The 25,728-nt window shown below is 37.5% G+C and overlaps 1 protein-coding gene across 2 annotated transcripts; it reads right to left on the bottom strand.

Moving 5' to 3' along the window:
• Positions 1-3,276: 3,276 nt before the first annotated feature.
• LOC133531583 (eukaryotic peptide chain release factor subunit 1) lies at positions 3,277-22,948 on the bottom strand. Of its 2 annotated transcripts, none has more exons than XM_061869888.1 (9): positions 22,463-22,947; positions 19,219-19,394; positions 18,640-18,878; positions 16,980-17,210; positions 16,161-16,316; positions 13,882-13,982; positions 13,532-13,625; positions 9,148-9,295; positions 3,277-3,472 (listed from the first exon to the last, which is right to left on the bottom strand). In XM_061869888.1, exons 1-9 carry the CDS (start codon positions 22,543-22,545, stop codon positions 3,387-3,389), a joined length of 1,314 nt encoding a protein of 437 aa, XP_061725872.1. In that variant the 5' UTR covers positions 22,546-22,947; the 3' UTR covers positions 3,277-3,386. The 2 variants fall into 2 exon arrangements, with proteins under 2 accessions (XP_061725872.1, XP_061725873.1); XM_061869889.1 differs by lacking the exon at positions 3,277-3,472 and adding an exon at positions 5,130-7,409 and having other exon boundaries at positions 22,463-22,948.
• Positions 22,949-25,728: the final 2,780 nt, after the last annotated feature.

Here is a 25,728-nt window from a genome sequence, read left to right as displayed (position 1 = left end):
CATTCGAACGAGGCAATTTGCTTGTGCACAAAACGGCCAGTGTAGACGTGCCTCGGGCGCACGAGGCACATCTACACTGGCCATTTTTTGCTCGAGCACCTACCTGACTGGTGCTCCCGAGGCACGTCTACACTGGCCGTTTTGTGCGCGAGCAAATTGCCTCGGGCCAATGCTGGGTCTGTGTAGACCCGCCTAATCATTTACGCTCCATAGCGTATCGCAATGATTTCTCTCTCTCACTCTCTCATATTAGTGCAACTGCTAAGACCAAGCTAAGTCTGCATCGATTTTTATAGCGAAGATTGCGAGTGTTCATAGAAGTTTATCGTTTAAAATAACACTGAGTCTATGCTATCAAAATCGCTGCCAACGTAGCTGTCTTTTTAACTCTACGAGTACCATTAAATGTTAAGCAATACATTTTTTTGCTATGTATAACCTCAGGAATGTTTGGTTACAATCTGTCAGGTTAATCAAGGCCACTGTGTATAGCCTAAACCCACTGTATTTACATTAAAGGTTTTAAAATAAAACAATAATCAGTTTTCCACATTTTATTTCGATAAGGCACATTATATAGTAATTTGAATACATACATAAACAAGACGTCGAGTGCGCAAGCTCACTATAATATATAGAATAGGCAAAGCGGACCAACGCATGAAAAATCAACAACTTTCATTGAGAGCTATAAAAACCGTGTCACGTCCCATTGGTAAGAGAGGAACTATACACTGCACCTGGAGCTTTAGTATATAATCGTAACACATATTTCACACAGAATGATATAATATTCGACATATGCTAATATTTCATTCAACATTCCTTGATATTTCATAGCGGTTAGAACAAAAATTACAGTCACAACACGGAATGTTTTAAAAACATGTATATTGTGTCCTAGGATACAAAAGCCTCAATACTCTTAGGTAAATATAAAGTGCAACATTAAGTAGATATTTTAAGTGTAGTATGTATGTAGTTTATTGCTTTTAGGCTATTTAGAGATAACAATTGCGCAAGAAATATTGTGCATACTCCTTAAAAGTGAAACTAAACGAATGATAATTACAATTTATTAAAATACAAATACTTGTCCGACACACGTTTTGCAACTAGAAAGTAACCCAAATAATTTTTTATCCGTAAATATATCGAATGAAAACGTACAATCTTATTAGTTGTGAGATATTTGGACCTTCTACAAGCTTACAAAACAAAAGAACCTTATTTATTAGGGCCGAGACATTTTGTTTTTAACGTAACTGATTTTTTGTCTCTAATAACCGTTTCGGAAATTAGCTTCAATAATAGCTAGTTCTTTGAGACAGCGTTTTTCGTGCGTCAATCTCAACGGTTCTCATATTCACTAGACGAAACCAGCTATTATCCTTTGTCGTAGATTTTTTCAAGTTGGCACAGAACTACTTAGCCGACACGGTTACGGAAAAAACGTATATAGTCCTACCAACTCAATCAAAAATTATTCTTTCCATCGGAAGTCTACATGGAGACAAAATAATTATAGACATCAAAGACAAAACAAGATTTTTCTGGTGGTGTGTAGAAGGCCCATAAAGATATAAACAGATAAGTATTTAAAACGAGCGCACTGACTAATAACCAATAAAAAACAGTTTTAAAATTCGGATTAACTAAATACATAATATTTATACAATAAGTCGCACAACCTTGTCGCTCTTATGGAAAATCAGTCAAAGCAATTTACTATAACGGTACATATAAACCATTTTCAAGCTGAAATCCTCTTTACTGAACTTACCTTCTACCAAAGATACAATGATTAAAACGCATAAGATCTAAGACAATTCCGTGCTTCGAATTTGACAGGTAAACGAGATGGCGCTGTACAACTTCATACATTTTGACGAACTCTGATTGTCAAAAGTTGACGTTTAACAATTCAGTGACCTCAAAACATGTGGCGCAGTACAGCGCCATCTGTTGTAGATGTCAAACTAAGTACGTTTTTTTCTTAGATTTTACCTTTCCATTACAATTAATTCTAAACGCAGCGCACACAAAAATCTACCAAAGTAGGTATTTTTGCTGTGTTGCACGTATATACTTTTGATAGCTCGCTGTAGTCTGAAAGGGGCAGTTAAAAATGGTTTATTTCTATTAAGATTGAATACGACAAGGTTGTTGACAGTGCTCGGCCTGAGTTCCCAAAGCATACACATATATGGAATATTCCTCTGTTCGTATAGAATATAATTGATGTTATTGTCCTATTATACGAATTTATACAACATATGCCTTGGAAAACATATTAACGTGCCGTATCAATTTGTGCATTTTCTTTACACTTTAGTAGTAAATATATCTAGACGAATGATTATAAATAATGAAAACTGAATTGTGTACATTTTGAGCTCGTTAAACGTCTAGATATATGCCAAATGTATGATCTAATAGTCCCTTATTACTTTTAGTACCCCCTGAGGTCTATATAAATAATTTAAAAGCCTTACACCTTTATTCATAAAACTTAGCAACCTCAAACCTGTTAAATTTTGTCTCTTTCTAACAAATAGAAACGTCAAAATGACGGACAGGGACAAACAATTATGAATAACGCAAGAAGACCAAATAGTGCCTCGAATTTGACAGGTGATGTAAATGATGTTTTCCTTCGCCTTTTCAAATATAGACCTTAGGAGTAAATAATCAAAAAAGCAGTGGGGGTTGGCCCTGACAATAGTTCCCCCGTCCCCTCCAGGCTGTGTTTAGACCAAAGATGTAGGGACATGTTTTTAAGAACGAATAGAATCTCTTCATCTGCAATTATAATCGTATTTTTATCACTTATCCACGTGAAAAATACATGTGTAGCTATCACGCATTTATTGAAAGTGTCAGAACGGATGTCTTAGAGACGTCGAAATTCGTAATGAAATAATGAAAATACGATAATTTTATATCAGCTTTCAATACAACTCACATTAAATATATACGCACATTGGACTTTGGACATGTTGTTTACAACAATGTGTAACAATATATTTTGGATGCTTTTCTATGCGCATTAAAGAGCGATAGGGACGTAGCTATCAGTTAGTATGGGACTTATTATTTTAACTTTATTGTGTAAAGAATTGAATCTTGATCGTACTTTACGCACAGTGGACGGAGAAACTATTGTACTAGCATCAACTGACCAAAACTTATCACGCTAGAACAGTCATACTCAACGTGCGCCGCATGCAGCCCGCGGGCATTTCTCAGGTGGCCATATATGTGTTGGATGTATGTATGTGGTATGGTTTTCGGACGTTTCTCTGAAAACAAAATTAAGGTTGTATATGGCTGCGCTAGACTAAGATTTACAGCTAGTCAGTTGACTGGATGGTGCTCTGGACGGTCTAATAGTCGTCGATGTCGTAGATGTTGTCGATCTCCTCGTCGTCGAGCTGCATGGACTGGAAGTCGACCTTGTAGCGGAGGAGGCCTGCGGGAGACACAGATGTTAATTTATGCTACTAATATTATTTCACATAACATATTAACATTTCAGAGGTCAACCAAAATTTTCAGGGATTCCATAAGTGTCGCATTTTTTGTTCTCTGATAAGCCGATGGTAAGATGGCCTGATAACGTTTGATAATTTAACCCATTTTACCCACTTGGGTACACCTACACCTGTATAACAGCATTAGAAAAATGGTGGGTTCCCAAAATTGGGCGTGGGCGCTAAATGGGTTAAGAGGAAAGGGGGCGATCGCATCTCCATACAAACGTAGTCCTCATTTTCCTACCTGGATATTCAAATCATGGAAAATAATTTTGCACAATTTTTTTTGCAATTTTTAATGTCTTTGAAACACAGCTGTGCCCACTTGTTTGATTTTTTTAGGAGCGAAAAACAAAAAAAATTAAAATCTGCTCTCTTATAATAATTAAAACATCGAAAAAACTCAAACGAACCGATATCAAAAATATTTTCTATAATCCAGAGAGGAAAATGGGAACTACGTTTGGATGGCTTTGGTGGATGGTGGTTTCGGGATGGTCGTCCCCTTTCGTCTTAAATACAAAACAGTGTATTATATAGGTTTCTGCAGGATTAAGAAAGCTGCCATACGCGTCATGTCCCCGATAATGTAGACCTTTTTATGGAATTCCTCATCAAATCTATAGGTAATTATGGTTGTAACTAAACACATCAATTATTTTGTATTTGCTATTTCTAGGCAAAATATGGGCTTGGCGCACAGATAAAACGATGAAAGTTATGCGTTTATCAGTGTGTAATTCGCCTTAATGAAGAGCCGTACACTGTACGGGCAGCCTTGTGAAAATGAATATAATATGTATAACATTCAGTGAAAAGCGTGCCATATTTACGCGTCACAGAATAGACGATTCTTGGTTTCCACGACAGTAGTCATTTAGAGTAAGAAAAGATAAAAGCTAACTAAACGCGTAAAACTGATTGTCATCATAAATAAGTTTAAAAAAAAAAAACAATTTTTTTTATGCCAATCGGCCTTGGCGAGGCTTGCATTCTGCATAACTTGCTATGGTAGGGTAGCACCTCTTTCTAGGCCAATATTCAATCTTACATCTAAATCAAGGCAATAAAAAAGCAGATTAAATATATACAATGTTGGCCACACTCAATATTACCTTTCGTCCAAGTTAGTATGCATGTAAAAATAAATAAAACACATGGAAATGATGAAGGATTACGGCGATATATATTTGATTTTAATTTGAAATGAATACTACTTCAAAAAAATTGATTTGTTATGATTTTTTCAGTTTTTGATGCTTAGTAAAATTAACCAATTGTAAAATGTATGTGTGATTTTGATATTGTTTTACACACAACAAATTATTTTACTTACGTAATTGAAATTCGAACCAGGAATTGTGTTGTCATCCATTTAATGGTCTATTATTTCTCGTATGTTCATCAAATTAAAGACTAATTTTTGTTGATGTTAATGGTTGTTATACCTTAATATCTTTTTAAATAATTTATTCTTGAATGTACAGTCGGCAAAAACGAATGCTCAGCGAATAGCTTTGCTAACTTTAAATATATTTAATTTATATAAGATATACGGAACTAAGAATTGTAAAAAATATTTAAACGAATAGCTGCCGTTGTAAACGTTTTTATTACCAGAAAAGCATACAATTTTGTCAAACCGTTTTACAATATCGTCTTAGACCTCACGAGTAGAAACATTCTAAAAATTATCATTATTCTTTAGAATTATAACTTAGTGGGTCTAAAATTAAAACCGTTTAAAACCTAAATCTATGACTAGAACATACCAAACGTTGAGTAAAATTATAGATAGATAGATAGAAATTAGAGATAGATAGATTTAGAAGTTATCTACTGGGATAACTCGGGATAAACTATAGTAATACAAAATATATTTTATAAGCCATCTCGATCTTCACTGGTCATGCAGTGTATGCCTTTCAGGCGTCTAGATTCGTAGATTAATATGTGAATGCCTGCCCAGATTCATATAAACTAAACGAATGTATTGTATTAAAACGAAAGAATGATAACTTTATCTTAAAGATTTTTTATTCATACCATGGAATTCAAGAAATAAAAAGTTCAAACCTAGTAAAACCCTACTGGAAATTGTAAGTTTTATAAAAAAGTATACTATGGCAATGAGAATTGATTGTAATAGAGGTAAATTTTAAGAAAAAAACGTGCCCCTTAGTTTTACATCCAAAACAGATGGCGCTGTATTTCTCGGGCACTGAATTGTCAAACGTCAACTTTTGTCAATCAGAGCTACCGCAAAACGTATGGAGCTGTACAGCGCCATCTCGCTTACCTGTCAAATACGAAGCACGAAATTGTCTTAGGTTTTAAGCATCTTACTCAATCAATGTATCTTTGACTATAGTAATATACCTTAACTTCTAGCATCGAGGTTAAAAACTGGGCAGGCAGTTGGTGTTTCGTTTATTATATATTATGAGTCTATGATACTACTTATTGCTATTTAATGCTGAAGGCATTGCATGGTTTCAAACAAATCATTTACAATATATAAATACATTACTGTCACGCCAGCGGAAAGTGTCTACACTACACAAGATTTCGCCAAGGTGACTTTCAGATGGTTTCTCAAGATCAAAGTAATAAAAAATAGCTTTGTCTATCACGAACTATTAACTCAACCATAGGCAGGTAAACCCATACAAAATTACGTTGAAATCTTTGTATCGAGTAAGATATATTATTAGTCTTGTTTTAACCTCAGACTCGAAGGATCGGTGTTATAAGTTAAAATGCGTGTCCGTGTGTCCGTCTTTAAATATCAGTGCGGTTTTCAAGTTTTATCTCACAGTTGGTGTTGCAATTTTGTCCGATGCTTTTAGGTGTAGATGATTTACGTGCCGTGTGACACTTGTACCACTGGGTGACGTCTAAGGTCTAGTACAGGCGAAAGGGGACGGCGAAACAATGTGTAATACCGAGATTGTATCAAGCCTGGGGTGGACTGGAAAGCGACGGAATATTTCCCGATCTTAACCCGCAATAAGCAACGAAGACTGTTTCACGTAACACGATTTAGAATAAAAAATATACCAATTTTGCTCTGGGAGTTCGTATCTTAAAACTCACGATAAAAAATAATTAAAATATTCAATATTACGTGTTCAAAAATCGTTTCACATCGTCTGCAAATGTAGGTTATGATCAGAAGTGACCACCACAAGGAAATATGTTTCGAAGTAAATATCTAATCGTCTTTTTTTTCGATATGAATGACATTTGAAGAGTCCAAGGGAAAATTACTCAAGGCGCCATGCTGTACCATAAACTTAAGCTATGAAAATAAGGTAAGAGTCACTCGTTTTTTGAGTACAGTAGTTATATTTCATATTACTCTATTATTGGCGTACTAAACCATATCATCCGAGTGGTGGTCATAACTATGGGGTTCAAATACTGCAAGCATATTTTATCAGTGATTCTATAAACGTGTTACTTCGAGCCCCACACACACTTAGAGCGATTTACACTGACCATATTTTATATCAAATGACAAAATCGTAAAAAAAAAAATGTTAAACACTAAACCAATTCTACTCAAAATGGATACTATATTAAGGTCAAATTTGGAGCACTAAGTTCGCTCAAAAAACTTTGAAAGTTCATATAGTTAGTGTAAATCTCGCCAAAATACACAGCCTACAAAACATGGAGCACTATAGCACTCTGTCTCAGTAAACTTGATACATTCGAGTGCGTTTAACGCTTAACGCTCTGAGTGTTGTATAATACGACAAGGTGCCAAGTGCGCGACGTTCTGAGCTGTTTAATAGTCGTCGAGGTCGACGTCGTCCAGCGGTTCGTCCAACTGAAGAGATTGGAAATCAACTTTGTATCGAAGTATGCCTGTTTTTACCATTTTTAAAGTAAAATAATGTTCTTTCGATAAAAATTTGTATTTTTAAATTATTATTAGAGTTTTAGGCCATATTTTTGAGTGTGAAAAAGTTTAGTGAATATTTTATTATTCATCGCAGATTTTCGTTATTTATGTATGTTTCGAAAGAAATTAACAATTGTTAAAAATAAGGAATGTGTTTTTTTACCAAATATTTTGAGATAGTGTAAAGATTTTTTTGGAGTTTTTTTTTTAAGAAGTCCAGCGTTGTTATCCAAGCAGCAGGAAAAAGAGAGAAAACATATAGATTAGTACTTGCAGCAGATCAGATTAGACATAAGCATTATAAATATAGCACAATTCACAGAACTTTACATCAATATGTACAAATTGCTACACGGAGGCTTAGATTAGTAAGCAGCATGTCTGCATTTTTTAATGGTTATTAAGTTGAGAAAAAAATGCCTCCGTCATTTATACTTCGGCCGATTTTTATTGTTATTGATTTTCCTTTTCGTCACATTTCGATAATATTTGATGAATAGATAGAGTTCCATATTCTGTACAATAATAAGCGCAATTATCATTCATATGACCTAAAAAATCTTCCTCTTAGTTAGTTACGATGTCTTGTACTGGATTTTTTTTCGTGTTTATTCCAGTCAGAATGAAGCACTAACTTGCCAAATTTCATCAGAATCGGACGAAAAATAAATCGGTAACAAAATAAAAATCATCCCACTTACACCCGTAATTTTTAGTCGCAGCTTACAGTTTAGGAGGACTTTAGCATAGACATAATACCGCAGTGGACGATTTAAAAACTGGAGGCGCCTTTACGAGCTTACCTCTCCTCGACCAATGGTCATATGTATTGTATGGACTGACGCTTTCTGACAGGGCTATTTGTATGTTACATACAAATACCCATACATTTGACGCGCCCCTACCCCGCAATAATCGGCTGTTTTGTACAGAAAATTGCTGGCAAGGCGTCTCCAGTTATTAAATCCTCTAAGCGTAAAGTGAAGTTCAATAGAAATTGCAAAAAATGTAAACAATTTACCTTCATTATTTCATAATCTCGCACTTTTTAAGGACAATCATGTCAACCATCTTTTCAACAGTTTATATACTTTTTTTTTTAATTCTATACATTTTCAGTTAACTGAGATCAAAAGGAAAGAACTGGTGACTGTTCTTCGACGAACGACGAATCATATATATCGGAGCGGCCGAGGTGCTCAAACATATTTCAACACGCATTCTATCGCCTTGACAATAGATGTGTGTTTAGATATTTGTGAGCGCCTTGGTCGCTCCGATGTATCTGATTGCGTCTGTATACAAATTGGAGGAAGGCGGCAAAGGACCAAAAAAGCAATGTACAAGCTACAAAAAGCTTGTGTAAGACACACAAGGGGCTGTAGCGCCACAGGAAGTAAGAAGTATTTTTTAGTTAAAATACACGTTAACCTCTCGAATGCCGGAACGCGGATTTAAATACGTTAGTAGGTGCTGAACTCTAATTATGAATTAATTAGAATTCGAGAAGTTAATTATTAATATTTCAATGAGACAATATTCGTAAAGATGTTACTTCATATATCAAATGCTAATAAAATTTGTTTACATTGTTTGAAATTTATATTGAATTGAACTCTGCTTTACTTGTAAAGTAGTGAAGTGCGAAAGGAACGAGATGTGTGTAGTGTGTGGTGTGTAAGTGTGTAAGCGTGTACTGACCGCCGATGCCGCCGAAGCCGCGCACGAACTGGCTGCCCTCCTGGCTCTTGTCGGTGATGATCTCGAGCGTGGCGCCGAACGACTTGTAGTTGTTGGCGAGCCACTCCAGCAGCGGCTGGCACTCCACCAGCTCCAGCTCCACCCCACTCTGTAATGGGATAGTACGTTTCAATGGAAGTGTGCAAAGTGTGTTTATTATTTACGAGTCCCGAGATTTAGGAGCCGTAGGCGAATAAAAGACACGGGACAAGTATATGTGCAAGTGTCATACGTACATTGAACGACGTTTTTTAATACAGTTGCTCAAAAAGTGCAACTTTAACGATTTTACGTGAGTACTATTAAGCCATAGCGGGCAGCGCGGCTGTCATCGGAGCGAGCCGTCAAGAGAATTTTGCGGCAACAACGCTACGCGCGGGTTTGGCGAAACCTGCGCTGTCGATTTAGATTAGATGATTGTTGTGTAATAGTAGTTGTGTTTTCTTAAACAAAAAAAAAAGATTATACTATAGATGAATTCATAATAAGTTTTGTACATTTCATTATTTTTTTATTATTTAGAATTTAATAATTTCTCTATCAAACTGTTCGTTTTATAATTATTTATTTATTTGTTTATTAGGATCACCAACAGAAGATACAATTCACATACTATAATTTACATACTAAAAGAGCACATTTATAATTGATCCCCCACTTAAAGGCAATCACAGCATGCATTATTTAAGTTACGATTCAGAATAAGACCTTAATATAAATATGATATTAATTAACAAAACATCTACTTAATACGAACAATAAATTTTCCACACAAAAGTAATCATGTTAGCCGAGCTAGCTGAGGTTGTCAACAGATAATAATTTGTTTTTAAATGAGGCTTCACTGTCGTGAAACACATCCAAAGAAGGGACATTATTAGCATGCTTGTTGTATAGGCGAGCCAGGCGAGGCAAAGGGGAGTGAGCCAATAGGTTAGTTCGACTACGACGCACATAGAGTAAGGCACAAGGATAACGTGGTAAACGAGACGGTACTTTCAGCCCTATCTGACTAACCATATGCATGCAGTCAATCTTGTCGTTTAGAAGTTTGTACAAGAACATTAGGTCCAGCATAGTACGCCTACTACTAAGAGCAATTAGTTTAAATTGTTTAAGTCTAGCGTTATATGCTTGGCAGCCTGTTCCACAGCGATAAGCAAGATGTCTAGTAAACCTTTTTTGCAATCGTTCAATCCTTTCAATATGTATTTTGTAAGTAGGATTCCAGACAACGCTACAGTATTCTAATTTACTCCTCACAAAACAATTAAAAAGGGTCACCATTGTAGAACATTCTTTAAACTCCCTAGCACATCTTAACACAAACCCTAGAGATTTAAAGGCAGCATTTATTGTCTTATCTATGTGACGCACAAAGCGTAGTCTGCTGTCTATTATGACACCCAAATCTCTTATTTCATTGACCTCTTGCAAAGTTTCGTTAAAAATAATGTACTCTGATGGTATAGGGTTTCTTTTCCGACCAAATTTTATGTGGTAACATTTAGTGGGGTTAAGCACCATTTTGTTAGACTTACACCATTTTACCAACACATCCACATCCTCTTGTAACAGATGGACGTCAGATTGATTTTTTACTACCCGGACCAATTTTAAATCATCCGCAAACAGCGATACAGTCGAATTATTAAATTCATAGGTGATGTCGTTAATAAATATGTTAAAAAATAATGGCCCCAAATTAGACCCCTGTGGTACACCGGAGAGTGCAATATAACAGTCAGACTGAGTGCCTTCTATTACCACAGTTGAAGGCCTGCCTTGAAGGTAAGTATGGCACCAGCTAAGTAAACTACCTGCAATGCCAAACTTGTGCAACTTATGAATTAAGATTTTGTGATTAACCTTATCAAACGCTTTCGAAAAGTCAGTGTAAACCGCGTCTACTTGATAACCACCATCGACAGCCTCCGTAAGGCTGGTGACGTAGCTAAAAAGATTTGTACAAGTCGATCGCTTGGGCATAAACCCATGTTGATAAGGAGAGAGCATACTTTTGACATGATCAAATAGTGCAACATAAACCAGCCTTTCGAAAACCTTGGCCATCGAAGACAATATGGAAACGGGCCTATAATTTGAAACTAATTCACGACTGCCGCTTTTAAATACCGGAATAACTCTGGCTCGTTTCCACACCGATGGAAATATCCCTGCTTTCAGAGATGCATTATATATAATCATAAGTGGCACAGAAAGTGACTTCGCGCAGTTTTTTAAAAATACGGGGGGAATATCATCTGGCCCTTTACCCTTCGTAGCATTTAACGTTCGCAATTGTAATTCAACCTCAAACTGTGTGAAAGACAATTCCCCAGATTCATCTCCCATCAGTATTTCGGCTAGTTCCCCGCCACTTACATTTGGTTGGTTCCTCGTGTCGCTGTCATCATAAACTGAACTAAAATTACATATAGTTTTCACCATTCGTAAAGTCATCGAGTTCGAAAGGCCAGGTTATCTTTATAAAGAACTAAAATGGGTTAAGGATGTTCGCACGAAACCACTTAGAAAAGCAAGAGAATACAAACTAATACCTCCCCGACATAGAACCGCATCGTTTAAAGACTGTTTTAAATTTGCATCAGCAAAAATCTGGAACGACCTACCTCCGCCTCTGCGAGAACCTATGAATCTGGTCAAGTTTAAAAGCCTTGTAAAAAAACACTTACTTGAATTACAAATGCAAATATAAAACAGCGATATATATATATATATATATATATATATATATATATATATATATATACACTCACACATATTCAAATCCCGTACATCACCAGCTACCTTAATGCACCCAACAACAGTAACAACAGCACAGCAGATGACACATGTAAACAGTTACAATCACACGATACGCTAACCACTTGACTGTAATATTGTAATACAAATAGTTCTTTACGCATTACTGTTGTTTCATAACTGCTCATCATTTTACATAAGTTTTGTTTTCGCTGTAAGTAAAAATGCTTAACGGCTCAGAAAAGATCAACATGTAAATACTTTGTCAGACCTCTACAAAAAGGGGCCAAACTGAAAACCAGCGCTGGACGCCAGTCTAGCATATGCTGAGCTTGGTACCCACAGCCAACATGTCTTGCTAATTTTGATTACCATTTAGTTTAGACAATAAGTTAGTACTTAACCTAGAATAATTTAGTACATACTTAACCTAGACTTTATGTATTGTTTGTATTGTTTTTCTTTGTATCATCATGTTTTGGCAATAAAGTGTTTTGATTTGATTTGATTTGATTTTAAAATGCTCTGCAAACAGGTTACTAATCTCTCTAGAATTACTAGCCTGTTTGTCCTCATACAACATAACTGGTGGATAATTTGAACTATTTTTACGCATGTTTTTAATATGGGTCCAGAAATACTTAGGATTTTTCTTAATCTGTTTTTCTATCGAATTTATGTAACTATTGTAACATGCTTTCATAATCTTTTCACAGTCAACCCTCAGGTAATCAAACTCTAGTTTATCTAGTGGATTTTGGTACTTTTTAAATCTAACGTGATATTTGTGTTTTCTATTTAAAAGATATATGTATTAGATGATTTGAGTACCATACTGGAAAGGCACGGTTGCGATGACATTTAGTCATGGGCACATTTATTTTGACAATATCACGCAAAATCTCGTAAAACCTTTTTACCATTTTATCTATATCGCTGTATTTATCGAGTACGTCGTGCCATGAAATTTTATTTAACTCCTTTACAATAATTTCATAGTCAGCTTTATGAAAATTAAAATTAGAACTGGACTTATTTATCCTAGGTATTATTTTACCAGGCAACTTAATTATTAAGTCTAACGGCGGGTGAAAAACATCTGTGTGTTTAATCGAAGACAAGCTTTCCGAGACTCTAACAACATCCTCATTACACAGCACCAGATCCAAAATACGGCCTCTCGAATTAGTCACCGCGTTAAATTGCTTAAAATCATTTAAAAACATAAAATCAACTAACGTGCTTTTAAGCAAGCAGTTATTATATTCATTAGGCTTAGTATACGAAGCATCAGCAGTCCACGTTATACCACTCAGGTTTAAATCCCCCACTATAATTGTATATTTACATGGAATCTCTAGAACTTTATTCGCCTTATCTATAAATTCATTTAACGTTTTTTTCGAGATTGGAGGAGGCAAATAAACTGCACATACTCTTAGCCTGTCTACCTGCCCACCACAATTTATCTCTAAAGTGACCCACAAATCCTCACACTCACTTTCCCACCCTTGCTCTCTTCTCGACACAAGTTTATTATTAACAGCAACCAATTATAGGTGTAGGTAGTGCAGCTCACCTCTTTGTCGGTGAAGTGTGACTTGTCCTTCTCCTGCTCGGGCGTGAGGTGCAGGATGGTCTCCTGGTTGGTAGCGTGCGACTTGAGGACGTATCTGGAATTACAAAAAATGTTATTGTACAGTGCATATTTTATTGATAAAGTCGCCTTACATAAAACTTGGACTTATTTTTATGCTCAATGCCAAAAATGATTTCAGCAGTTTGGCTGGGTAAAGGTACCTAATATACTTACTTTACTCTTTGGGTAAAGGTAACACAGACAAGCACTATAACTATCCATCAATATGGCAGCCCCCTTACTTCCCGGCCTCTGTAGTAACGTAGTATGTCAGTCAGTCGGCCCCTCACCTCTGTATGTCGAGGTTCTCCCAGCAGATGAGCGTCTCGACGGCGCCGAGCTCGAGCGCGCGCAGCGTGTCGTCCACCCCGAAGCAGTACTTGCCAGTGTCCTGCGATCACCATGTTCGTATTATAATAACATGTATTATTTTATTTATTTATTTAAAATATGTTTACATGACATTACAGACATCCAATGCGTCATGCCACCAAGATACAACATGTTAATAACAGCACATAATAAAAGAAGATACAATAACAGTGTACACAAAATAAAACAATATTACATTACATTCGAAGGCCTGGCATCCATCACCTCATAGAACCTCAAACATTCATTTCTCACACTCGCCCACCGCCATGCAATCAGATCGCACTCCGGTGCTGAGGCCAAGAGCGCATTAAGTAGTGAGGGAGCGCGGGGCAGTGGCGAGTTCTTATTATTGGACAATCTTACGCAAAACCAACTAGCCCCACAGTAAGATCAATAAGGTTTGTGTTATGGGTAATTAGATATAGACAAATACTCAAATACATTAGAAAAACATCCATAACTCGGGATCAAACTTTTTTATGATTATTCATCATTATCCTTGTCCTTGAATGATTTAAGAGCCAACAACTGGAGACGCCTTATTTGTAATTTTCTGTACAAAACAGTCTGCCGATTGCGGGGCGTCAAATGTATGGCTATTTGTACGGAACGTAACTTACAAATAGCTATGTCAGATAAACGTCAGTCCATACAATACATATGACCACTGGCCGAGGTTTTTCGACAGAGGAGTAAGCTCTTAAAGTCCACTCCAGTTGTTAAATCCTCCAAGGCCTTATCCCATTTACTTAGGGTTGGCACATCTAACACTCTGGCATTTTGTCATGACAAACTTTTTTATAATAATATATAAATTATTATTAAGATCTGCCCTGATGATGAACACAAATAAATGTCCTTACCAAGATTTGATAATCAACTATTTGTCGTTATAGAAAATGGTCATTCAAATTGATAAATGATCAGCCATAGAAGTTATTGTGGCAAAATAAAGTTGACAGGATCAAATATCGACATATCTATTATCGATGTTACCTTAGCTTTATAGATATTTTTAACATTGTATAAAAAGATAGCTACCGCGAAATACACAACACGTTCGATATCTTCTTTGATACACTCATTGGTAGTTTTCTTAATTTTTGAGACTGTATTCTACAGTTTACGTTTTTATTTTTAAATACTTAATATATGTAATAAATAAATAATGGTCAGAATTGTAATTGATTTGTATTCTTGAAATTACCCGGTAAATTATTAATCTATGACTGACTTATCGATGTTATTATTTGTCGATGTTTCATTTTCTCAAGCACTCGTTTTTGCCACAAGAACTTCTATGTCTGTAAATCATACAAGAGGTCTACCCACATATGCCATAAGGTAGTTTAGATTTTAGAGGCTCAACATTACAACATACAATAACTGTGTACTATATTTAGCCCGATAACCGCACGACACCCGTCAAAATATTTCCTCTTACATCATCAGCGAATGACGCCGCCGCGACCTTAACTGTGGCACAAATTGTTATCGTGTCATCAATCAATCTGCAACGAGGAAGTGCGGGCGCCGAAAATAAACTATAACACTGCTAAGTATGGTTGTTCATCTCCCACATTTCCATAAAAGACTGAACTGCCAACAATTTTAAATATTAACGCCTATATGTTATGTGCAATTGACAACTGGTCTGGCCTAGTGGGTTACCCGTCCTATGAAGCCGATGATCCCGGGTTCAAATCCGGTAAGGGCATTTATTTTTGTAATGTGATAAGCATGGATATTTTCTATGTGTTTAAGTATTTATTTACTATACATATAGTTGTCTAATGACCCACAACACCAGCCTTACTAAGCTTGCAGGGGGGCTTAGTAAATTTGTGTAATTATGACCTATAATATTTATTATTATTTATTTATTATAGAATATTAGCCTCTGCCCACGGCTTTGTCGGCAATCATTCACATTTGTTTTAAATAATATAATGCATTCTTATTTACTGATGTGCCATGGAAATGTTTCTAAAATTGCGTAATTGCAACATAAAAAAAAATTCGGTAACTTCATACTTTAGTATTGGGATCGAAATTTTCCGTTTCCAAAATGAAAATCTAAATTCCCTATGAACTGTTCCAGACATTTCCGAGTATTATTCCAAGTTTTTAAACTATCCGCAACACACATCGGTAATCCTAATAACGGTTTATCTGAATCTGCAAAGTAACAAACCTGCGAGATCTCGTCGAAGTACCGTCCAATGAGTTTCTTCTCCTGGATGAACTTGACGTTCTGCAGCGACTCGGCCGCCAGCTCGATGGCCTGGTTGAACCCGTTCTCTCCTCCGTAGGACACGTCCACCAGCTTAATGATCTTGGCTTGCAGGCGCTGTAAGACAAATATGCTGTAAGTATACATGTTACAAGAATTTGTTTATTTTTTTCAAATGTTCCATTTTTAGAACAAGCTTTTATTGTATTTTTCTTTCAACAGTCAACTAAAAGCAGGGACAAACTGAGCCCATGTATGAAACCTGAAAGTTTCATGCGTTGCGTGTGACAAGTATGTTTCCAGGCGTATTGAAATCGAGATGTAATGTAAATAAATAGCCGGGTTCACACAGAGCGAGCATACCCGCGAGGCAATTTCCTCACGTACAAACTGGCCGTAGTTCAGGCGAGGAAAACGCGCGCGCCGCCTGGGCCGAGGCACGTCTACACTGGACGGTTTGTGCGTGAAGAAATTGCCTCGCGCGTATGCTGGCTCTGTGTGGACCCGCCTAATGATATATTATGTTAATCGGTTAATATACGTGATCTTTACATGCGTTGCTTAATTTCAAACTCATATAAGTCCAACTGTCAGATTTTGGGTCCAACTGGGTAGATATTTCCTGGGTAGAGTGGATTTGGATTTGGAAGCGACTCAAATGTAGGGTATTCTTCTATTCAAGTTACTCAAACAGACAAAGACTTGTCTGAACGTGTTGGAGGCCAAGATCAACTTCGGCTCGTTGCGCAGAGCAGCAATAAATAAATAAGTATGACTCACAGGATCAAACATGTCGGACTGACTGAGCTCGGTCTTGAAGTCGGCCGAGCCGGCCAGGATGAGGCCGGCCACGTTGGGGCGGTCGGCGCTGATGAAGAGCTGCGTGGCCACCTCGGCCACCTTGCGCACGTAGTTGTGCCGCTTCTCCATGCGGAGACGCGCGAAACGCAGCGCAGACTGACCACCGCGACCGTGCTTCTTCGGCAGGTCCACCGTGAACTTGTGGAGCACCTGCAAATGAATTTTAAAGATTATTTTCTACACATTGCTTGCAGTTTATTTAAGTATGGTACTATACGCTCATAAGGCCGATTCAAGTTCAGGTTACGCAGGATGCATATGTAGAGATATACTGTGTGAGTCATATAGTATTTTTCGAACTCGAAGGGTGGGCTGTCACGTGTCAAGAAGCAATTATAGGGTGGTGATTTTTTTTTGTGCAATGTGCAAATTAGAAACTATTTTTACTATTATCGATTAAATCTGCAAAGGGCATATAATAGATTTTATTGGTGACAATTGGACACGAGTGAAATCGATTCGATCGATAAGTAGAGTCAAACTCTGTCGCAACCGAGTTCCGTTTTACACAATGAAACTCAACAGAAAAAGGATATTAAAATGTATCTTTTTATTTAGACAATGAAGCGGTTATGGGTGTGGGTAATTTCAAAATAAACACCAACGCTTACAAATTACTAATTATATTTTTAACAAAAAAAAATGGGAAAAACTAAGCGGAGGTCGTGGTAAGGTCCGTTAGGTTATCAATAAGCCTGTCTGATTTCACTGACGTAGTAGGGTACTCCCCTGACGTGGCAAGGTGAACGAGCAGGGCCCGGGTCGGTCGTCGGGACGTCTCGGGAAGCGCCGAGGTCAGCTGAGCAAATAGCGACCCGCTTCGGTTTCGGACGGGTCACACAATCAAATTATACACTTAAACCTTCCTCAAGAATCACTCTATTTATTGGTGAAAAACGCATGAAAATCCGTTCAGTAGTTTTTGAGTTCATCGCGAACATACATACACACAGAGAGACGCGGCGGAGGATTATGTTTTATAAGGTGTAGTGATATATTTTGGTGGTTTGTGTCTATTATAATGAGATATTCTAAGCTAAGAGAATATGTATTTTTTTCCTATTGGGATTCAAGTTATATTTCTTATAAAAGGATTCGTCTGAAAGGTCAATAGGCGGGTCCACACAGAGCGAGCATACGCGCGTATGCTCGCTCGGTGTGGACTCGCCTAATGAGATGGAATGAAAAAGATTCAAATTTCACCGTATCTTTCGCGTTTGGAAAAGACTATAATGTACGATACGAGTCACCGTAAGAGATGTCATACAATTTGCGCTGCAACTACGTGCAGTGCAGTGTGACGTCTCTTGTGAGGTCCATGCATTACAAGTCGTACGTCACGCTTACGCATACGTATCCAGTGTGCAGTAAACTGATTAGTTAATTAATACACATTTGTGACGTTATCTATAAAAAGGGACCTTATTGTCGATGGCGCTTACGCCATTATTAACAATACTCCGATACAAATGCAATGCCGCGCAGCGCAGCGCGGCTTAAGCGCCATCGACAATAACCTTATTGTCGATGGCGCTTTTCATAGATAATGCCACATTTAGACTTCTGATACTACACTTACCTCTCTGGTGTTGCCCTGCAGCGTACCAAACAGCGCGCCGTTACCATCCATGACGATGAATCCGAACTTATTGTCATCAGCTAGCAGCGCCGTGAGCGCCTCGGTATGGAACTTGTTGTCGCACAGGTACAGCGAGGTGTTGATGGGCTTGAATGGCTCGAAGTCAATGTTGACTTTCTTCTCCTTGCCCTCTTCGGTGACTATGGTGCCGCAGTAGATCACTAGGCCGTTTGGAGGCACTGTTGAACAAATTAGTTATTAATAAACTTATGGGGGGGAGTAGTTGTATATATTGCCCTAGTGTTACGTTATTGAATTTGTTTTAGGATTTGGGATCTCAAGATATAGAGCATACTGCAAAATTGTATGGACACATTATAAATGGAATTAGGTGAACCTTGTGCGAAACAAACACACACCAATTGGAAAAATCTGGATGTTGGACTCAGTGTAAAACTAGTATAGAGCTTGAGCCTGTGCTGTACGGAGGTGATGGCGCCGAGCACCGACAGGCGGTTGACGCGTGACTTGATGTTGGACGCGGTGCCGAACTCGTCGGCCGACATGTTGGGTGTGTACCTTTAGTGTAGAGCTTGAGCCTGTGCTGTACGGAGGTGATGGCGCCGAGCACCGATAGGCGGTTGACGCGTGACTTGATGTTGGACGCGGTGCCGAACTCGTCGGCCAACATCTTGGACACGCGAGAGATCTGGTCCTTGGGCGGGATGATAAGGGATATCATGGATGTGCCATTTCTGGAATGAGAAAGGTACAGTTATCACAACTTATTATTATTGGGGTGTTGCGAGCCTTTGAGTGCCACGTCGACCAAGCAGTGAGCTACTACAACTATCAAATCTTCGTAAATTCTGTCAATAACCAAAACCTGCTAAGAGAATATAAGGGCGAATGCGATGCTCACGTTTTTTTTTTTCGCGAATTTCTGCATTCACTTTCTGCACCCTCTATTATCAACTTTAATAATATGCTATTCTATTCTTCATAGTTATTTGACTGTGTTTTACATCAAAAAAGGTGATATGAATCAGGTGAAGGCTTCGTTACACTTCAGCGTGGTGGTAGCGGGGCGTAAGCTTGGCGCGAACGCGCACGCAGCCTGCGATTGAACGCAGCGCGCCGCTCCAATTGCGCCACGCTCACGCCCGCTCTGATCGCGCCAAGAAAGAAGGCCGCCAGTGTGACACGGGCGCGATGAAAGCGGGCTCCGCGCGCCTTAGCGCACTAAGCTCACGCCAGGCTGCCGCCGCGCTGCAGGGCTACAAAGCCCTGAGTCTACATAAAACAAGCCACATTGCGAGAAAATTAAGGAAAATGAGCTATTTAAATAAAACAAAGAAGATATATTTTAGTTATTGACAGAATTTATATTATATTGTTTATTTATTAGTGTATTAGGTATTGTTTTAATACTTATATAAGGCCTACACCCGAAGGGTAGAGAAGGGCTAAAGAAGAATAAGAAGTAGTATGTAGTGTGTTCGTGTTTAATAGTCTCCATATTTAGCTCCTTGCACTACTTGTTGACTTTTGTATGAGTTCTACATTTCCTGCTACCTAAAGGTTGTCTGAAAGAGATCGCTTTTTAGTGATAAGACCACCTGTTGTTCCTTGGTTCTATTTTCCTTTAAAATTTATTTGTAGTTTTACATGTATGTAAAATGTATAATTGTTGGTGCAATAAAGAATATTTACTTTACTATATTGCAAGCTAACCCTATACTGCACTGGATTGTTGCGAGTGACAGGAATCAGTCTTTATTATGTGAATCATAGGAGTTGATGGTGTGTATTCAGAGTTGTGCAACGAATTACTAATTTTGGTCTAATTGCAAAATGTCATTAAATAGTTGTAAATCAACTTTATCTAATAAGTTAAGGGATCTACAGTAGGTAAATATTCCTCATAACTGATAATGATATATTAAGCCATACATTGAGTCACTTCAAGGTAGAATAGATTGCATCAGGGAAGTGAATTGCATTGACATTATAAGTAAAATGTTGAAATAGAGCAGGGATTTGTAACATTCTTTGTAGGACACCAACTTTGTTAAAAAGGTATTATCTCCCTTTTTTTATCAGTAGGGCTTTTTTGCCCCCTTCACGGGTCTTGATTCATCCCTCAGCATGGGGCACAAGCTCACTAATTAACCCTATACTGCACTGGATTGTTGCGAGTGACAGGAATCAGTCTTTATTATGTGAATCATAGGAGTTAATGATGTGTATTCAGGGTTGTGCAACGAATTACTAATTTTGGTCTAATTGCAAAATGTCATGAAATAGTTGTAAATCAACTTTATCTCATAAGTTAAGGGATCTACAGTAGGTAAATATTCCTCATAACTGATAATGATATATTAAGACATACATTGTGTCACTTCAAGGTAGAATAGATTGCATCAGGGAAGTGAATTTCATTGACATTCTTTGTAGCACACCTACTTTGTTAAAAAGGTGAAAGGGCATTTTGTGCCCCCTTTGCTGTTTTGATTCATCCCTCAGCAGTGGGCACAAGCTCACTAACTACTTAAGTAACTTTGAGAACATAAAAGTTGGTAGCATTCTGAAATATTATGGCTAACCTGTCAAATGACCACCATACAACAAAGTGATGCAAAGCAATTTACCCATATTCATCTATAGTAACACACTGATACTGAGTCAATATGAGCCAAATTGGGTTAGTATCACACATGTTTACTAAGCCACTCCACCGGTTAATTATGCCCTATTTCTTCTATATTAGATATGGAATTAATAAATAGTAAGAGAGTCCCTTTCCCATTAATAATAACACTGATATTCCATCAGATATGGACACTAGTGTTTCATTTTAGTGATTAAACAGACACTTAATTTGAATTCTGGTCCACTTTGTACCTTGTCACAATAACAATTTATGAAAGTCATGCTAATTCTTATGTAATTTTCATAGCTCAGTATTCAAATTGGTTGATTGCATGTTGATAAAGTCATGGGTAGTTGTTATTGCTTTGCTACTAAATCTAATATGCATGTACTTTTTACAATGACATTAAATCTAGATTTTTACCATTAAAATTAGATTTTTTTATCAAATCATTTATAGCATTGTGTCTTCATTCTAGTCTTAACAAACATACAGCATGCCATTGTAATTTCATTTTCTTTGTTATCAGAAGAAAACAAAGAAAAATTGCATTAAAACAGATAACACTAAACATAGTCAGCTGATTTTGAACAAATACAATATGAAGGATCTCGAAATTAAATATACTATGTCATAAAATCTGTTTTACTTGTAATTAATGTTTTACTGTTTATTGTGCAGAAACAGATTTCAGTTCTAATAATTTTAAGAACAATTTTATGCTTCTGCTTAATGTTTCACAGATTTTTGACCTAGCATTGACCTGCATTAGACTTAAAATGATCATCTTAATAAGAACCTCATTGAATATTAATACTTGTTGTATTCACAGACAATACAAGAATACAAAGCATGACTCAACAACACAAGTTCATTGGCTTCTAAGACCGAAAATTCTCATTAAAACTAATCATATCAGCATCATACTAGGATGTTTGTTTGGAGTTGTCACTCAGGTGACGAGAATCGATCGGCGTGCGTATTGTTGTATGTATAAATGCGCATAGTGCTACTATTTACGATGCGACGCGTTGAGGTTACTTTGCGCATGCAGAGAGACGTGCGCATGTCACTGACAAGTGACGCAGCCTCGCTGGCAGTTCCCACCGTCCATGCAGCCAAAAAACCGTAAAATAAGCTAAAAATAGTTAATAAACCTATAAAACTCACCCCCTGGCCATCTCCAAGCTCTTTATGAGCTTCTTGATCTTCCATATTTCGACATTGCGATCGGCGGACGACTCTTCAGACATCTTGATACGCGACTTATAAAACGATTACACCACTAAAACACTCCGAATAACGGACAATAATAAATAAATAAGTCTTTAAATACACCACCAAACTTTAAAATTAATGATTAACGGGAAAAAGGGAGCCCGACTCGCGGTTCAAACTGCTAAAATCCAGATCGAACCAGACGGACGAGACACCTCGCGACTCCGTTCACACACTTTCTAGTTCACATTTACGTCCGCGGTCACTCGAACTTTTCTTCTAGTGCGGGGATTCTTGGATTTCTTCTTAATTCGATTACCCCTAAGCATGTGGGACGCAAAAATCAGTCATTACAAGATAAAAAAGATGACGTGACCAAACGATCGAACGAACGCCTCGTCGACCGTCGGAGAAATGAAAGAAAATTTGTTAGAATTTGTTGCCATAGACAAAAACATATGATGATGCTGCCACAAAATTTAACGAATAATTATGTCATTAATGTACACTAGGGTAAATTGAAAAACTATATGCAAATATGAACAAATAATTTCATGAGATTATTTGAAATCTTCGGATTCAAGAAAAAAAATACATTTTAAAGTTGTAGCAATGGGAATGTTTTTTTTTTTTTTTTTTTTTTATGGCATCGCGCTCCTGGCGCATTCAGCCAAACGAGTAAAACGGGGAAACGGAATTAAAGGATTACATTATAACGGATATGTCGGAATTTGGATAAGGATCAGGGAATGGTAATATATTATAATTTTATATTATGACGTGAGAGGAATGAATACAATGATTTAAATATATATGGAGAAGAATTATTAATATACAGGAGTGTTCTAATAGATGTGGGAAACGGAACTTTTAAATCTGACAGCTGTCTTAATAATATAGAACGGTCATACAGGTTACAATTACCTGAAAAGAATATATGATTAAGATCAGCGGGATCAGCTCCACAAATACATGCGGAACTGGCCACGCGATTTTGTAGTTTCAGGTGTTCCGGTGTACATACGTGACCCAATCTCATTCGAATTAACATACTGGTTGCAGGCTTTGGCAAAGAGATTTTAGCAAACCAAGGTTTGGCAGGAATTGATCTTTGTATGCTCCGATAATGTAACGCAGCGGCACCCGCACCAGATGCCCATAATTTTGTCCATTCCTTTCTTAGGTATATTTTAGGCAGTGCCAACAGGTCTTCAGCAACATTCTTAAATGGAAACATGTCTCCAGAACTAATGGCATCACGAGCTAAGTCATCCACCCTTTCATTACCTTTAATCCCTCTGTGTCCAGGGATCCAGGCAATGGAAACCGAGTAACCTTTAAGATGACATTTTTGCAGTAGACTACGGATTTGATAAATAATTGGGTTATTAGATTTAGATTTGAAAGGAAATTTAGATATTGATTGAAGAGAACTTAAAGAGTCTGAAAAAATGACTGTTTTTTTAAGATGCATTATGATGATAAACTCTAATGCTTTAAGGATTCCAAAGCACTCACCACTATACACAGAGGATTCTGGAGGCAATTTTATCTTTTGGTAAATATTAGATTGAATGTGAAGCACACCAATACCGACACAACCATTGATGGACATCTTAGAAGCATCTGTATACATATGGTTAGCACCCTGATAATCAGTATCAATAAAACTCAGAAATTGTTGATTTTGATCTTTTTGATTTGATTTATTTATTTATTGGTAAAATCGTTGTTTTACAAGTCAGGATTACATTAAATATTTACATAATAAGATTAAATAACTAATAATATTTACAAATTATAACATTTACAACTAAATCTTATAATTATGTATAATTAATCAAGCATTAAGATGACACTATTTTTACGCGTTAGTTATGAACTCCACGAAGAAACTCGTCAACGCTGTAGCATGCCTGTGCGATCAGCAGCGCTTTAAGTTTCTTGGTAAACACAGGATCACTTTCCGCTGACTTTATGGCAGGCGGAACCAAGTTGTAGATCTTGGCCCCAATGACACTGAGTGAATTCCTGAGCTTAGCAAGACGCTTTACGGGGGCAACCAACATTGGCTGTCTGCGGTTGTTATCACCACGGCTAGAATTGGTTTTATACCTAGCGAGGTTAGACCTGACATACTGGCACGCTGCCAATATGTAGACAGAAGGTAGCGTTAACACTTTATTGCGTACAAATAGTTCTTTAGCTGGGTGGTCGTGAGGTTTCCTAGATATTATCCGCAGCGCCCGCTTTTGTATTTTGAATACCTTGTCCCGACCCGAAGCCAAGCCCCAAAGGTCGACACCACGGATTAAAATCGAGTGGAAATATCCAAAATAGGCCTTTCTTAGGTTATCTACCGATAGGGTGGGCGCGAGCCTGGACAAAGCAAAACACGCTGACGAAAGCGAATTGCATAACTGATCAATGTGAGGGGACCACGTAAGTCCAGAGTCGATTAAGTATCCAAGATATTTAGTTTGGTTTACTTGTGGGACTTCAATATCATTTATTTTAATATTTAGCTGCAATATGTCAGTGCACCGTAACCTAAAGTGCACAATGTTTGTTTTGTCTAAGTTGAGGAGCATTCCGTTAGCGGTGAACCACTTATCTATCTCTATCATGGTTTGACTCAGTTTTGATACTAGATCATCAATGTTTTCAGCGTGTACTATAATGCATGTGTCGTCGGCATAAATAACATATTCGGGCTCATACGACGCGGATGTAATATCGTTGATTAGCATGAGAAATAGGTTGTTTCCCATGCTTGAGCCCTGGGGTACCGCGCAGCTGCCTACTGGTTCCAGTAGAGACCTTACATTCTGGACGTAAGTACTTTGTTTACGGTCTTTTAAAAAGGAAGCGATTGTGTCATGGAAGCTACCATCAAAGCCATACAGAAATAGTTTCTTAAGGAGGAGGGAGTGGTCTATCATCTCGAACGCGCGCGACAAGTCACAGAAGACCGCTGCGACCCGCCGCCCGCCCTCGAGGTGGGCCAGCACCCGCGCGACCACATCACGAGCCGCGTCCGATGTCGATCGGCCAGGTTGGTATGCATATTGGTGACAATTCAATAAGTCGTTTGTGCGTATGTGATGCATAATTTTTTTACATAACAAACTTTCAAATACTTTTGATATAACTGGAATTATTGAGATTGGGCGGTAATTTTTAAGTTCGTGCATGTCACCTTTGCGTTTATAAACAGG

This window comes from Cydia pomonella, chromosome 25, assembly GCF_033807575.1.
Source record: "Cydia pomonella isolate Wapato2018A chromosome 25, ilCydPomo1, whole genome shotgun sequence".
Lineage (NCBI taxonomy): Eukaryota > Metazoa > Arthropoda > Insecta > Lepidoptera > Tortricidae > Cydia > Cydia pomonella.
Note: the sequence above shows the minus strand (reverse complement) of the source record. Positions and strands in the feature narration are given on the sequence as shown.

Bases quoted from the DNA above. Each gene is read 5' to 3' on its own strand.
- LOC133531583 (XM_061869888.1), bottom strand. From the start codon at position 22,545: ATGTCTGAAGAGTCGTCCGCCGATCGCAATGTCGAAATATGGAAGATC. The intron at 17,211-18,639 runs GTAAGTGTAGTA...ATTCATTTGCAG, and splicing joins TGCAGGGCAACACCAGAGAG to GTGCTCCACAAGTTCACGGT. The intron at 16,317-16,979 runs GTGAGTCATACT...TTTGTCTTACAG, and splicing joins AGTCCGACATGTTTGATCCT to CGCCTGCAAGCCAAGATCAT.